Below are 16,913 nucleotides of genomic sequence, written 5' to 3' on the forward strand. Positions count from 1 at the left end.
ATTTTACGACGCTGTATCAACATCTCAGGTTATTTAGCGTCTGAATGAAATGAAGGTGATAATGCCGGTGAAATGAATCCGGGATCCAGCACCGAAAATTACCCAGCTCACCTATACTAACTGTGAAGGTGTGACAATCTATTTGGATTGTTGCATTAAGAAAGAACGATGTTTACTTGGACTAATTCAGTTGCTGTCCTATGTGAATGCTTGTTTTGACGAATAACATATGAGATAAACTTCTGTACTGTTTGTGCTTCACCAGCTGAATGAACAGTATCTAGTCAAGGCGAGGGCTTCTCAGTTTTTCTATAATGTTTTATTCAAGTTTCAGTTTCGCAACTTCACTGTCAGTATGGGCAGCTAATTTTTTACATTTGGCTTCTGTGTAGATCTAACAGTGGGCACAGTTTGAGGAGAGATTTCGCATAAGCTCCTGGACAGTTCTCTTGTAATTATAATGAAAAAGTATTGTCAACTGCAGAATAAAGCATTTCAAAATTTTCACGGAAATGCACATTTTTTTTTTTAACATCCTTGACAATGAATGCGTTTTTTTATGTCTGCAAGATTTCTGAATTAGTGGACAAAACTTATTCCTATTCATTGTGTATGAATCAGTATACATAACATACGAGGGCTTCGGTGTAAGTCATGGCATCTATTTCATTTTGTGAGAATGCATGCTCGGTTCAGAATGTTTAAATATGCAAATAAAAAGGGTAGGGTATGTGTACTAGTAAGGTCACAGTATCATGCTACGTGAAAGGACAGGGTATGTGCATATGCTACTTGAAAGTGGAATATGTGTGCTAGTGGGGTGGAATAGGGTAAGATAGTGATCTAACATCCATGAATGACACAGCATCGTGCTACAAGTGTTTATTACAATAGATGAAATAGCATTACAGCACACATACCCATTCTAAAAACACATTGGGTCACATCCATTCTGTATGGCAGTTGACTCACAACTGCATTATGCATTACATGTAAAATCGCTCTCTGTGCGATAACCATACCACATTGCCATCTAGTGATACGACCCGTACTTTACTATGGATGCATGACATTGCGGTTGACTCACAGCTGAATTGCTCTCTGTACGATAACCAGACATCATACTGGCATTAAGTGATGAGACCATATACAACATCTCATGATACCATTGCTTAACTTAAAAAAATAGTTGCCATGACTTATGCGCCAACCGTCATACAAATAATTTTTACCAGAAAAAAGTAATTGCGCCTTTTAACATAAAATAAATTAATAATGCATTAAACTACATAGTCCATTCGTCTTCAAGAATGATTACGAAAATTAAGTATTATCTACTTATGGGATGGAACAGGCATGACAAAGTACAAATTCTAAATGTTTGTTTGTAGGTGTTTTTGCGTTAATTCTTCTTGCTTTTGGATCGACTTTGCAGACTGTGAACGTAATTTGGTTGACAACTGACAACACTACACATGACAGCAAGAGAAAAAAATGTATATGCTGATAATAGGGAAATGGTGAAAGCAGTATTTCATAGGTTAAGCTATCGAAATGTTTAATTTATGATGGCTGGGTAGCTCAGTTGGTAGAGCAATTGGCTACATACTGGAAGGTCCTGGGTTCAATCCCTGGTGGTGACGGGTTGTTGTTGTTAGCAGAACTTCTAGAATAATCCTAAGGTTCGCTCATCTTACCAGATTGAGTACCGAGTCTTTCCTAGAGTTAAAAGGACAGTCAGAACATGGTGCTGACCACACCACCTCATTCTAGTATCGAGGTCATGAAAGCATGTAACTCTACCTCCATGACTGTCATGCACCTTCATGCCATGTAAAGGGTAAAGAGGATATCTTAATAAATATTGGATTTATACAGACCTTCGGCTAATGTTTTACGGTACTCCTTGGGAGCCAGTTTCCATTCAGTGTCACATTAATCTGTCATTGCCTGTCTTCACAGCATTGGTAAATTGATAGCATAAGTTCAGTACTGTATATACTTTTTAAGGCAATTCTCTTTCCTGGTGCAACTTACTGTTTACTAATTCATTTAATTCAGAATTGATCTCTGACAAATGCAATAAATCCGTATTTATTTGTAATTTTCCACACTATTTTGCATAACACTTATCACTAAATGCATAAGTATGTGTAGTTTACTTTATAATCTTTATCTATTTTTAATTAGAAATTACCTTTCTGTATATTCTGGAAGAATTTTGTTAACATTCATTTTTTTCTCTTTTCTATCAAAATGTTAAAATAATTTTTTGACGGAAATATTTAATCTATGGTTTATATACATTATGAGAAATTAAAAAGTCTAGTGAAAATTCGTTTATGATCAACTTTTATTACATAACTTTAGTATTATTAAGTGTTATAATCACAATATTATTAATTTCCTCCCTTGAACATAAAGTGAAGAATTTTTGCAGTCTTGTATGTTTGAATAGTAATTAAATGAAGCTTTGTTTCTGAAACTGTTCCATCTCCTTCAACCCACGAACATCCTGTGATGCCTCCATTTGCCCTGCCTTCAACTGACTCTGCACCTTCCATCATAATTAACGCTGCTCTCCATTTATTGTTTCATGCTGATTTTCACTTGTGTAAGTACTTAATTATGTATGATAACAATGTATGATTTTGTAATTTAACTTTTGTTGGGTTGTGATGCATGTTAAGGTTGATATAGTTGCAGTGTTACAGTACTTGCTACTCTAAATAATTGAGTATGAATAAATAGTTTTAGTAAGAAAAAACACAAAGAAGAATTTATTGCAGTGAGGTTACCAGAACTACTTTGACAATTCAGTTTGAGCCATGTGTAGTTGTCAGAAACTTTGTACTGTCTATTGCCTATCTTAAATTAAGTTGCTTATACAGAAACGCTGTTGCATTGCATTGCATTGCAGACAGTGTTAGAGGCACTAGGGTACAGCTCTGCCACAAGATACTCTTTTAACCCTATAATGCTGGGATAAAAAAATTATCATATATGTTTCTACTATAAGAATTAAGTTGCTAACTTCTGTCAACAATATTCACAGAATATTTCGTTCATATATTGCGCCATTTGGTCATTAGGGGCTGTGATCATATAATCATGCTAGACATTAATGTTAACAAGTTTGTTACATTTGTCACAGTGTTCATGTTATGGATTCATATATGACGGCTGGAATTAGTTGCTGCTTCACTATACTTCACCTATCTACTATCCCTCTGCACATTTGTTCTTCCCATTTATCTATTAACATGAAGGGTCCTCGTGCTGCTTCTTGGCATATTGTGAATGAAGTGGTTGTGCTATAGGAATTTTTATAGTCATTACTGTTTTGTCCACAATTTGCCTATGCTTTTAAATTAGTTTTTATTCTTGATGCAATTAAAATCATTGTCGCTTGCCGTCCTTTACTCTGAATAACTTCCCCATCTTTTCAGTTAACACTACCCTCTTTTGATACATGCTGTGCTCTTGTAGCGCAGAGCTAATTCTCATGTTGTGAACGTGTTTGGTTATTCATTCATTGCTGTAATACAAACCATCTGTTTAATTATAAACATTCTAAAAACACTGACTGTAACCCACTGCTTCTCTTTTACTTCAATAAAAAGAATTATTTGCTATTCTGTATTATATAACTAAATATTAGTAAGTGATGGTTTGAAAGGCCATAACTATCTCAACTTGGTAGGCTAAATTCATTGTTTTAAATAAACAGTTGGATAGACAGTAGTCTGTTATAATCTTATGCTTGAAATCTGAATATTTTTCTTCGATTATAAATGCTTTCCTTGTATCAGTGCTCGTAAATATGGCTACATACGTTGTTAACTTGAAAACAATCAGAAATTTTCTACATGCATTTAACATCCAGTTTGCAGTGTGGTGTAAAAATATTGATAGAAAAAATAACTACGCAAAATTTTTGATCCAAATTTTATCAGAAGTTATGCCGAAAGTATGTACTTACTGATTAAGATATCTTGCTAAGATATTTTAGTGTGGTAAATCTCGCGTGACCACAGCTTGTCAAATGATGTGATTGAGTTAAGAATGTCCAGCTACAGAGCTGCTAACTGAAACTGTAATAAGTAATCTTTTTTAAATTTGTACTTTTCACTTTCTCACTTTCTAGTTACAAACATATCGAGGTCTACCTCAGGGCGCTGTCCTCAGCACAACTTTATTCAATATTTATATAAATGACTTACCCTCCCTACTAGAGGAATCAAACATGAAAACAGCACTATTTGCAGATGATATAGTTTTGTGGACTTCCGGATCTTACAGACATAGAGACAAAATTCAAAATTCTGCTCTTAAAGCTCTAAATCAACTACATGAATGGAATATATCAAATTTGATGACACTCAATTTAAGCAAAAGTAACTACCAAATATTTTCACTCGGTAAAAAGAAAGAGAATTCAATATCCAATACAATGGCCAACACCTTCCTAGGACTTATGAATCCAAATATCTTGGAGTTATTTTCGATAGTAAGTTAACATGGAGCAACCATTTGAAATACATTTCTGAAAAAGCTCGTAAAAGATTCTCTCTTCTAAAAAGACTAGCAGGAAAGAAATGGGGATGCTCTAGAAATACTTTGAACACTACATACAAAATGTTTATACAGCCAGTGCTGACATACTGCGGAGAAATTTTAATTACTTCACCTTTCATAAACGACATAGAATATGTTCAAAACCAAGCTCTCAGACTCATTACTGGTGGAATCAAAACAACTCCAATAGATTCTATGAGATTCCTCAATAATATTAACAGCATCAAAATGACAATAGAAGAAAAAGCACTGATTCAATATGAAAAACTTATCAGATTACCAGGAAGCAATTGGCATTCGTACAGTCCTCTCTGTAGATTGAAAACTCAAAAAAGTTTCATATCCATTCAAGAATTAAAACAAAATCAATATCCCGAATTTAAAAGAAAACTTACAAATTAAACCAAACCCTTTAACTCTATTAAATATAGAATATAATCTAAATTTAACAGAAGAAATACTGAAATCAGAAGTAAACACTGTAATATTGAAACAATTGTCTTTAGAGACAATTAATATTAGGTACCCTCCACAAAACTGGCTTCATTTATACACCGACGGATCCTTGATCTCCAGAGAACAAGGTGCCGGTGCAGGTGTTACGTGCTGTCTCTTCTCACTTTATAGATCTCTTGGATATGGAACAACAAGTTTTGATGGTGAAATCATTGCAATAAGTGAATGTCTCAGGAATCTTCTATGCCACATCAATAAATTTAGGAATGCAGTTATATTGTCAGACTCCAAAGCAGCTATTCTATCAATCGTTTCTAAACACACACCTTCATCTCAAACAGCAGAAATAACTAAAATGCTCTCTCAATTAATATCACTCAATAAAAGAATTGTATTCCAATGGATACCATCCCATTGTGGAATTCTGGGAAACGAGAATGTGGATGCTTTAGCAAAGAAGGGCAGCACTGCTACTTACAGACCTGTTACTAAATCTACGTATTACTCTGAAGAGATTTATTAAATCTACATACTTAGACTTCAACAAACAAAATTTGATAACTCAATCCCAAGGGAAAAAATGGAATTCTCTGCATCAAAATCCACAGTTAATTCCCGATTTACCACGAAAATCGTCTGTAGCTGCATTTAGATTGGCAACAGGCCATGATTGTTTGGCCAAACACCTGCATAGAATTGGAATATATCAGTCCCTTAACTGCCCATTGTGCAACTCAAACCAAGAAATGGATTCGGAACACCTCAAAATCTGTGCTTCAGTGGCTGGTCATGATAATATCTTTGAAAAATATTGGAGTGCAAGAGGTCAAATGACTTTATTGTCAAACGCCAGGCATTAGAAAACAACAACAACTCAATTTCATGTTGAAGTTTGCCGATAAGCTATTAATGTTTGACTATAATTATATGTGTACAAAACCGCCTTTGCTTATCATAAAATAAATAAATTTTCATTAACGTTTTCGATACATGTGTATCATCTTCAGATGTGAAATGTTAGATTAATATAACAACAACAACACTTTTCACTTTCAGTAATTAAGTGCATTAAAACATACGACCATATTTCTTACCTCAACACTAGAAATCTACTAACATGTTACTGGTAATTGTAAAACTTACGATCTTATAGTGAGGCTATTCTATTCTAGGATTAAATCAGAGATGCACTCATATTAACTAGTAGGCTGTATGACAAAAAATAAAAAACCCTTAAGAAACCACAACAATGTAGCTTGTTTGGAATGATATGAGACTGTGGGAAAACAGAGCTGTTGGTGGGAACAGATATTTGAAGGGATGAGAATGTTATAGTCCTAAGCCACACAGACAAAATTTTACAGGAAAGCATGTTAAGGTTTAGAGTCTAATGCTATTAGGTACGGTATCATAATTTCTTCATCGTATACTTACATCAATTGTAGAGTAACTTTTATAATATTTTAATAGTGTCTTCTCCATTTGTGTGAGAAATGTACTCGCACAAAAACCATTTTTGTTAAAAGTGTGGCTTTGGACTGTCTTATTCTCACCCCCTTCATTTGTCTTCACCCAGTGTGTAGGACAAAATATCAGAAAGTTTTTGTGCAGAAAGGAAATATGTTGAAGAATAATGGGAAAAAAGCATTTTAATACATTCGTCAACACAAAAAGCAAAACACTTCAGTTTTTTTAATTCAAAGAATTCATACAAATGCTTGTATTTTTGCTAGAAGAAAACAATTGAATTGTTAATTGGGCGAAATGTCGGTAAAATTTTGATATATTATTGTGGTAACTGTCCTCCGCTCTGGCATCAAGGTCTAAAGCATCCTGCCTAGGACCCGCATTATGGAATGCCTGCTGCTTCGAGTCCTCATGGAGGAAGAAATTTTCTCATGAAATCTTGGCCAGTGTATGGGACTGGTGCCTACTTAGCATCGTGATGTACTTGGGGAGCTACGATAGGTAGCAAAATTCGGTTGTGAAAGCCATCTATAACAGCTGGAGGGATCATTGTGCTAACCACACAATACCTCCATTCTGATCGGATGATCGTCCACCTCTGGTTCGGCATGTGAATGTAAGGCCAGTAGTTGGCTGGTCAGTCTGAGCCCTTCAAGGGCTGTAGTGCCACAAATTATTATATTGTGGTAACAAAAATATTTTTGGTATGTATGGTTATCAGCAGTATTAACTTAGATCCTATAATAAAAATTAAGAAAATGTAAGTGTTTTGCTTTTTGTGCTAGTGAGTGTATATTGTAAGGTAAAATTATAATTAGACAATCTCTGGTATAAACATCATACCAACAGTACTGAATGCAGACTGGGTCTTGGCCCTCCTCTCATGCCATTCAGAATGAGCTGTACCACAGGTTTACTTCGTGTACTTTGTGAGTTGTTTGAAGAATGTGCTTCTGTTCATAGGTATGTGACAATGCTGAGGTGTCCACAATAACATAATGGAATAGGCAAGACAAGTTCAACTTTCTCATACCCAACTTCATAGTAGCTGTCAGAGCCACTCTTTAGTTCTTTATTTGGCGTTGAAAGATGACTGAAACAGTTTTGGGAATGTGGCACCTTGTTGCTTCTCTCGGAATGTGAACTTGTTGCCTTTGCTTTCAGTTTTTGACGGATCTTTCATCTAATAGTTATTTTAACATTGATATATGCCCAGCCATTATAATTTCTATCAATAAAATACATGACATCCATTAACTATGTCAATCTGTTTCGTAGCACTGCCCTTTCCTGTCCTCCCATAAACATTTATCCATTTCCATTTATTAGCATTATATTGAGCCAGTGTGATAAACCACAATGTTCCTCACCTCAATAGAGTTGCTAATTTAAAACATTGTAATTGAAAGTGATAATTTTCATTTTCAGCCTTCAATCGCCAATGCTACAAACATTGATACATTACTGGTAGCAACTGAAAAGGAGGACAAGATGACAGCACCTCCAGAAGCCTTACAAGATAAAATTGGGTTCGTCTTCAATAACCTAAGTCAGCTCAATTTGCAAACAAAGGTATGTAAAGAAAACTGTGGTGTGAATTCTCATTTTGAGAATATACCCCTTCTGCCCCATTAAATAAGTAAATGAAATATAGTCTAATAACATGGAATTATTAATTTTAATCCATGTACAGTCATTGCATTAGTTTGTTCAGTAAATTATATTTTGCATGTTTGCTTTCTTGCTTTTCACTACATGTTTTCATTTCCATTTCCACGATGATTTCTCATTTGTGCTACTGTTGTCTAGAATGTCGGGTTAGTTAAAATTTCAGTGAAGCTACTTTCGTCATTGGATTTCATATCTCTCTGTAGATCGTTTCTGTGGGAATTCTGCTTTTGTGTGTGTGTGTCAAGCTTTGTAAAGTACATTGTTACACAAAATCTATGAAGATAGGATTTCGTTACTGTTTGCCTCATTCTTCCTTTTGCTTCCGGTGTTTGAATTTTTCATATATGGCCTTTATTGATTCTATTATGTGGAGTTTTCTGAATATTATAATGTTCTTTCAAAAGCATAATTTTCCCGTGACCGCAATCACAAGAGAATTGTTTATTTTGTTTGTGATATGAATCAGGTACTTCATATTTCATTGTAGCAAGTGGTAATTTTGAAGTCCGTCGATAAAGAACATAAAATGTTGAAGGACACTGTAGAGTCTTAGTCTGTGATGGCTGAGCATAAAAGCGTAGTCCTGTTATCAGCTTTCAAGTTAAGGCTGGCCTGCTATAGTATTGTAATATACCTAAGTATGAAAGCTCCTTATACATTAGGAGATAAACTGCATCTATTTTGATGTGAAGTTCCTTTGAAATAGCACATTTGGCTGAAGGTTATATTTTGAATTGGTGGTTGCACTACCAGGTAATTATGCATGTTCAATATTTATCAGAATTTGACAATAGCATCTTTCCTTTGGTTCTTGTTGTTGATTGCCCAATCAACTTTTATATTACTCGACTTCATTTTATCCATACTGATTTTATATTAATTTTTATTTCTACGACATTGTTTGGAGAGGAAGGAGGGGTTTATTAACACTCTAAAATACCTTCTCTTAATTTTGACAGTGTGACGAACTGAGGGAAATTGTGACTGAAGAATATTGGCCTTGGATGGCGCAATATCTGGTGATGAAAAGAGCCAGTATTGAGCTGAACTTCCATACACTCTACTCCAACTTTCTCGACGTGTTGAAGATTCCAGAACTCAACCAAATGGTGCTGAGAGAAACGTTCAGGAATATCAAAGTAAGATTTGTTTTAAGTGGTGTATGTTTTCTGAAGACATGCTTCAAATCACTGAATTCAGAAAACAAGTCAAAGTGTTTGGATAGGGTTGTGTAGATCCAGAAAATTACTGCCTAGAATATACTGGCTGCCTACTGTAATATTACATGTTTTTTTCTTCTCTTTCTCCTGTACTCCTCATCTTTTTCTCCTGTAGCTTCTACTCTTCGTTCTTTCTTCTGCAGCCCCTCTATTCCTTCTCTTTCTCCTGCTGCTTTCCCTTTAGCTTCTGCTCTTCCTTTTTATTTTCTTCTGCAGCTTCTTTTCCTTTTCTTTCTTCTACAGCTTCTCTTTTTTCTCCTGCAGCTTCATCTTTTTCTTTTCTTTCCTGCTGCTTCTTTTCTCTCTCCTGTAGCTTTTTTCCCTTCTCTTTCTTATACATCTTCTCCTTTTTCTTCTCTTTTTCTTTTCTGCAGCTTCTCGTTTCCTCTTTCCTGCAGCTTCTTTTCCTTTCTCCTACAGCTTCTCCTTTTCTTCCTCTTTCTCCTGCAGTTTCTCCTTTTCCTTTCTTTTGCAGCTTCTGTTCTTCTCTTACTCCTGCTGTTTTTTTCTTTTCTTTCTCTTCATTCTGCTGCTTTTGTTTCTTATCCTCCTTGTAATTTGTAAGAAGCATATTTTACTGTTTTATGTGAATATGGAAAATATAATTTGAAAGCTTATATGGATGCTATGCCCTTGGTGTATGGATAATCAGGAGTCATTTATTTCAGGTGCTGTTACGAAGTGACAAAGGTATTGCAAACTTTTCCGATCGATCGTTACTGAAGAATTTGGGTCATTGGCTTGGGATGTTGACTCTTGCAAAGAGCAGACCAATACTTCAAGTAGACATTGATTTAAAAGCATTGCTTGCTGAAGCATACCACAAAGGGCAACAGGAACTCTTGTATGTTGTCCCATTTGTTGCCAAAGTGCTCGAGTCCTGCTCCAAAAGTAAGGTATGTATGCCTTTATTGTAGAATGATACTGTGATGATGACTGAAATTTTGTACTTCTAATAAATAGTCCGCCGAGTTAACTCTGTGGTAGCACGTCTGCCTCCAGACTAGTCGACCAGGGTTCGATTCTCGATAGGGTCAAAAATTTTCATGTAAAATTTCTACTTCAGGACTAGAAGAGATGGCAGTGCACAACTTCTAATCACTAAATTGTGTAGCAATATGCCTGGGTTAAATCCCAAATCTCTTTGCAGTGCATATGAAGAGAAGGCATATGTCACTGTTGATAGTGATTCGTCCGTCGGATGGGGACGTTAAGCCTGGCTGCTTCCTTGGTGCTATTCGACACCAGTAGGCTATGTGCCGGCACCTGGTTTCCCCTTCTCCCTTCCTCATCATCATATCCTTAACCAATCCCTACACTACACTTACACGAACACTTACACATAACTCACCATAGTACACTACATAATTCTTCACAGATACACATGCATAACGTGGTCCGCCGAAGTGGTGTGCAATTTGAAAATGGATCACAGTCCTGTCATCTATTTGCAGTATGCGGAACCCGAATCACGAAAGTGAAGTGGGTAGGCATTAGACACACACACACATACACATGTTATAAATAAATAGCTGTTAGCCTCTGTCTCTCCATCTTCCTCTTGTTTTCTTTTTGTTTGGGATAGGTTCATTCAGAGTACATTCCTGTAATGGTTCAATTTCTGTGCAGCTAAACTGTCTAGCACACTGATTTTGTTGAATAAAATGGCATTTCTTTTTGTAATTCATAATGTGCCATTTTATGTTTTGCATCTATCTAGTCAGCAGTTAATAGCGTCCTAAAATGAGATTGCATTAGTGAAAGTATCTCGAAAAACATATTGTTCGAGTATAGAGATTGCATTTCACTTTATTTACTCATGTTTGTTTTATGTTTTAATGGACAATTGACTGAAAAATTCTTTTTCCTCTAGAAGTTCAGAAGGGATACTGGATATGTTGTGACTAATGCTGAACTGTTGACAGTAGAGCCATTAGTTCTCTAGCATTCGGATATTTTTCACTTACTGGTATTTTTCTAGCAATTACCAGACATCAGATAAGATGATCTTGATCCATTTCTTGAAGATTGCAAAGTAGGCATAGAGGTGAAAAAATGGAGTCCAATTCTATGTACATGCCTCGCCAAACAATCATTGCAAGCAATCTGATTGTAGCAACTGCACTTTTCCAAGGGTAGTCAGGAATTTTATTTTGATTCTTGCAAAGAATTTCTCATTTTTTATTTATAGTTTGTTTGGAGTAATACAATTAAATTAATCTATATGACTAATTAAATGATTTTTTTAACAGAGTGAAAAGTTACTCATAAATATGTTGTTACCCATTCTTTTTTTATATAACTTGATATCCACTCTATGTTTGTGTATCTTCCCTCTGCAGCCTAAGAAGAGCATGTCCAAAGTATTTATAAAATGGAAATCTACAATAATAAGAGAAGTAAGTCTTATTTTTTGTGTCTTATAAGTTTATGTTGTGTTTAGGTTTTTAAACCTCCAAATCCTTGGACAATGTCAATCATGAACGTACTAGCAGAGCTGCATCAAGAACCAGATCTGAAGCTCAACCTCAAGTTCGAGATCGAAGTTCTTTGCAAGAATTTGAATATTGATGTTGGCGTAAGTACTGTTAGTTTGTTTTATCAACATTCCTTATATTTTTGTTCAGAAATATATGGTAGATTTTCATTAAAGATACAAATACAGTTTTGTGAAAACTGAACTTCAAAGCTTCATGTTGCTGTGAAAAATCCAATTAACAGAGTATGATCCTTTGATTTTTCATAGTAACATTAAACTTTAAATTGCAAGTGTTTCAAAAACTTTAAATTGAACATTCATTAGAAATACAGCAGCATGAATTTTAAGGACTCTTGAAATTAGTTGGAAGTGTTTCGAATTATTTTATTATATGAAATGACATGACACAAGTACATCATAGATGTGTTTTATGAAAGTTCTTAATACTGTTTCGCATGAAACAAGCTTTGTCTGTAACCATTGTATTTCCTACAAAATCTGGATCTTGCATACATTGATTACATAGCCATATACAGAACAACATATGTGGATGACATTGTATGCACTGCTTGTGATCTGGTGTAATAACTGTTCTCTAAATATTCTTAGAACAGTTCAGTGCAATACTCTAACCTCACAACAATATCACAGCTACTACATCCTGGATTTTGTTCCACCAAATTTAACATTTCTGTCTCTCTTAACTATTTCATTAGGTAATTTATTACCACAATTACGAAAGCCAGGTATTACACTTCCTCTATCATGGATATGCTGACAAACTGAAATTAAATATCTGTGCATTTGGAATATTCCTAACTGAAATCTTTTTTCATACAGTCATCGAGCATCACAAGTATTACAACATGATTCTCTATAAATTAAAATTATGTCTTCATATTTGTGATATGAAAATCTTGGCATATTTCAGTACACACCTATTGAATAATTGCGCAAGAAAATAATACTCTCCACTGAATACACAAACTAAACTGAAATCTGAATCGCAGCTTACCATCCTGAAGTAGTCACTAGAGCACGGTTGCTAGACTTCCTGATGCCATCAAATAATGATATGTATTAATCTTTTTATTTATTTTGCAAGAAAACCACCCATTTTATTGAAAAACTGCAAAGGCATAAATCATTCCTTATCAGTTTCTCTAAAGATAAGCGTAAAAATCAGAATGGTATGAATACTACCCCGATCACATATTTAATAGAATAACCATCCCCATGTTAAAATCAATAACATGTGGAAGAGAACAACCATCAGGATTGCCACTGTCGATTTAGAATGAATGCTAGATGGAAGTACAATTCCTCCATTCAATTCAAATGAGAGTTACAACGTGACTTATGCAGTAGCTAGATGGCAGCATAGTGAAATTGATAAAAGTTGTTGCCGCCAAAGCCTATAAGGTTGAGCAATCTGTTATATATGTGATCTGGGATACTACTTATCGAGTAAAACAGTGTTAACATTTATGGGAAATTTATTTTTTTCGTCTGATGAAGGTATTCATTTGGGACTAATATTAATACAGTATATGAAGAGTACACGGGAAAAACAATCAAAGCCACAATTCTGATAAGGGTGATATCATCTGATTCAGAATATTACTGCATACTTTAGTGTTTTTCTTATCAAAACTGGTAAAGTAGAACTATCACCACTGATACAGTCATCCTTTCCTACTTCTTCGTTATGAACAACAGTAAATTTTGCAGTAATGTACTGAATTAGAAGATGACATCACCCTTAAGAGAACTGTGATTTTGATTGTTTTTCGTTTGTACTCTTCATATATAGACCCTCATAAAGCCTCTCTTCACTAAACTCCTATTACCTGCCTACTTATGGCGGAGCTGCTTGTAACTGAAAGTGAAGGTGCAAATGGCGAGTATCCAGCATCATCTTTCAGTCTTGGATGGCAACCTATCTAGAAGAGGAAACTCCAAAATCAAACCGGTCCTTCAGGGTGGAGGTTGTGAATCGTGCTGGTTACCTGTTCACATAAAACACTACTACTCACAGAAATTATAGCCAGACGTTTAGAACCAGATGGAGAGAATCTCTCTGAACTGGAACAGGTCTTTAGGCCTACCATGTAGAAAATGATGGTGATATATTTTCCTACAGGTGAAAGATAGGCAATATTTTTAAGTGTTAATGATAACTATAGAGTGTATTTACATCACCTGATTTAAATTTATGGCCCACTAGCTGTGGTGAAAGAAATGGTGACGTTAATGAACTATGTGGAATATTTCAAGATAGAATTGTTAATGGCTATATTTTTTTTAAGAATAATACAACATCAAAATCACTACTTAAAGAAACAAAGCATTATCAGCTGCTTGCTTATTCATATACCACAAGAGTCCACGAAGCACTTAATTTCAGTTATATACATTGTAAATGAGTCATCGGTAACTGTTATCTAATACAACTTAAGAAGACTTTTCATTAACTTATTAGTTCACATGTTTGTCGTATAGACCCCAGATGTGTTATGAAAGACTAATCCAAAACATCAAGGATCTAATACTGGGCAACATCTTTCTTACCAGCAGTACAAAAAAATAAGTATTATACGTGTCTCAAGTATAGAAATAATAATAATAATAATAGTTTCTTACTCTTTACTGACAATCTATATTGGTTAACATAGCCTGCCAAAAAAATCATTGGAGGAGGAATAAAATAGAAATAGTTACGAAATATTGTGTGATTCGTGTATTCATGTGCCTTACCTGAGTCTCCTGACTTAACATTGAAGTCATTCTGTATAATTACTTCTTGTACTCCTTTTTACAAATTCCCAACACACAGTATATCACAAAACAGAGTACCTTACCCTCGGATCTAGACCTGTTGTCAATAGATTGCTGATATTATTCAGGTAAATTCTTAATTGTTTGCATATATTGTTTCTCTTTGAATTAAGACTATTTGTTTATTCGCAGCCAAATGGAATGAATTGCACCTGTCCACTTCTAAATTGATGGCTTTTATTAGAAATGTAATTTTCATTTGTAGAATAATTTGGAACATATATGAGAATCTTGTCTTTTAAGTGATTCCATTATAAATTATACTTTGAAGTTTCATGTTTTCTTACATCACCGTTTATCATCTTTCACTTGGTCGGTATGTGAGGTTTAGGGTCCTTTTGCGTGCTGTGTGTTTAGTGTTTATTTGTACACAAGTTAAACAGAGTTGTTTGTACTGATTCTAATTTTATATAGATTACATGCTTTATTTCCACACATTTTAAGTTGTTCTTAATTATTAAAGCTCTAATATCTTTCATTGCATGTTAGTATCTGAAGCTCTTGAATTCAAAACATCTAGAGAACAATAAGTAGCCATGTTGAAGCCGAAAAAGAGTAAGTAGTAACTTCATTTCAGACTGCAAGGGGACTATTTTTGAAAAGGTGGTGGAGCATACTTAAAACATCACAGTTTTATTTTGTTGTGTTAGGGAAAGAGGTGCTGAAATTTGAAAATTTTTTCTTAATTGATGCACAATTTTTGTAGAAATATCATTGCTGCAACAACTTAAATTGAAGACTAGTTTTTTAAGAAAAAAAACATTTCTACTCCTGAAAGCATGTTCTTTAAAATGCCTGGAGCACAATTTTGTTATTGCTTTCACAATTTTAAGATAATTAGATTTTAAGAATGAATTTTAAAGGTACTTTTATAGAAATATGGAGGCATATTTTTCAAATGCAACAAAATAACAAATTTCTATTCCAGAGAAAAGTATCCTAATTGAAGAATATGTATACTAAATGTCATGCACATAGCATTAATAGTTCAGAAGGTATACAGCTTTTTGTATGGAATAAAGCAAACATTTTAAGTTACAGGAAATTGGAATCAAAGTTTAGTGTCATTTAAACACCTTGTGCAGAAGAGCTGAATGAAGTCAAGGCCATAAATGCACGTTTAATTTTTATGTAATGTATTTTTTACATATCAGATAGTATTTTAAAGGGAAAATAATTGAAAAAAAAATCATGTTACGGGATATTGCAATCTAAATTTAGTGTTATTTAAAAATCCTGTGCACCATAGCTTTAAAAATGGCGTCACAGCAGCTGATAAGAACATAAATGCGCATTAAATTATATGTAATGTATTTGTCACTTACCAAAGATTATTTTAAAGGTTGTTTTTTTTAATTTACTGATTTTTCACCATATTTAAGTATCTTCTTTCCTTATTTAAGTAAATATGCTATAGTGCATAATTTGACGAGTAATTGTATTGGTTTATTGCAGATAATGTTCTATATGTATTCACAGATCTTCCATTGTCAGTGAAACAGTTTTATATACCTAGTGGTACTTGATGGGTTTCTTTAAGTAATAGCCATGATAATGTGTAAATTCGTGTCTTTGCAGGAGTTGAAACCTTCTGTGTATTTGAAGGATCAAGAAAAGATACGAAATATGGATTACCAGCTATCACATCCTAACAAGAAGCCAGAGTCCTCAGCTCAGCCTGCCATATCACAGTCTCCAGCTCAACAGCAGCCAGGTAAAAACTGTTCACTTGAATGAAGGTGTGTTAGTTGCAGAACAGTGTGAGTATGTAAAAGTATAAAGTGTTTGTCTAGTTTTGGTATGTAGCTTCTGACTGCTGTACATTGACCCATGTCTTCATCCTATATCAACATTCAAAAATACCCTACATATGGTTAAATGGTTGCATTTCGGTTTCCAGTCAGTGACAGCTCTTGAAGTTTAGTCAGAGTGAGGTCTACAGTGGAACTGTTAATGATAACTAATGTACTTAGAATGTTACATTAAGAAACAATGGTGCATGCTTAGGAGAGAATAGTTGAGTTTGCCATTCTCCGTTAATACCTGTACTGTCATGTGATATGCGAGATAGGTCTGATTTTGTTGCAGTGACGATAATATAGTCAGCTTCTAACAACTTTTTAGCGACTATGGGTACGAAAGTTCCTGCCTACTCCTGAAGTATGATAAACAGTTTTGAAGTAATGAGCTGTCCCATGCTGATT

The 16,913-nt window shown here is 34.5% G+C and overlaps 1 protein-coding gene across 7 annotated transcripts in view; it reads left to right on the forward strand.

Annotated features, from left to right (window-relative positions):
• The window catches only part of Not1 (CCR4-NOT transcription complex subunit 1), a 177,008-nt gene that overhangs the window by 96,385 nt on the left and 63,710 nt on the right, over positions 1-16,913 (forward strand). For all 7 annotated transcript variants that reach the window (XM_069845568.1, XM_069845567.1, XM_069845569.1 and 4 more), the window contains 5 exons: positions 7,930-8,073; positions 9,132-9,311; positions 10,061-10,288; positions 11,836-11,970; positions 16,288-16,423. In XM_069845568.1, coding sequence (XP_069701669.1) covers positions 7,930-8,073; positions 9,132-9,311; positions 10,061-10,288; positions 11,836-11,970; positions 16,288-16,423 — 823 coding nt within the window. The remainder of the gene's footprint in view (positions 1-7,929; positions 8,074-9,131; positions 9,312-10,060; positions 10,289-11,835; positions 11,971-16,287; positions 16,424-16,913) is intronic.

Source organism: Periplaneta americana, chromosome 14 (assembly GCF_040183065.1).
Source record: "Periplaneta americana isolate PAMFEO1 chromosome 14, P.americana_PAMFEO1_priV1, whole genome shotgun sequence".
In the NCBI taxonomy this organism is placed as follows: domain Eukaryota; kingdom Metazoa; phylum Arthropoda; class Insecta; order Blattodea; family Blattidae; genus Periplaneta; species Periplaneta americana.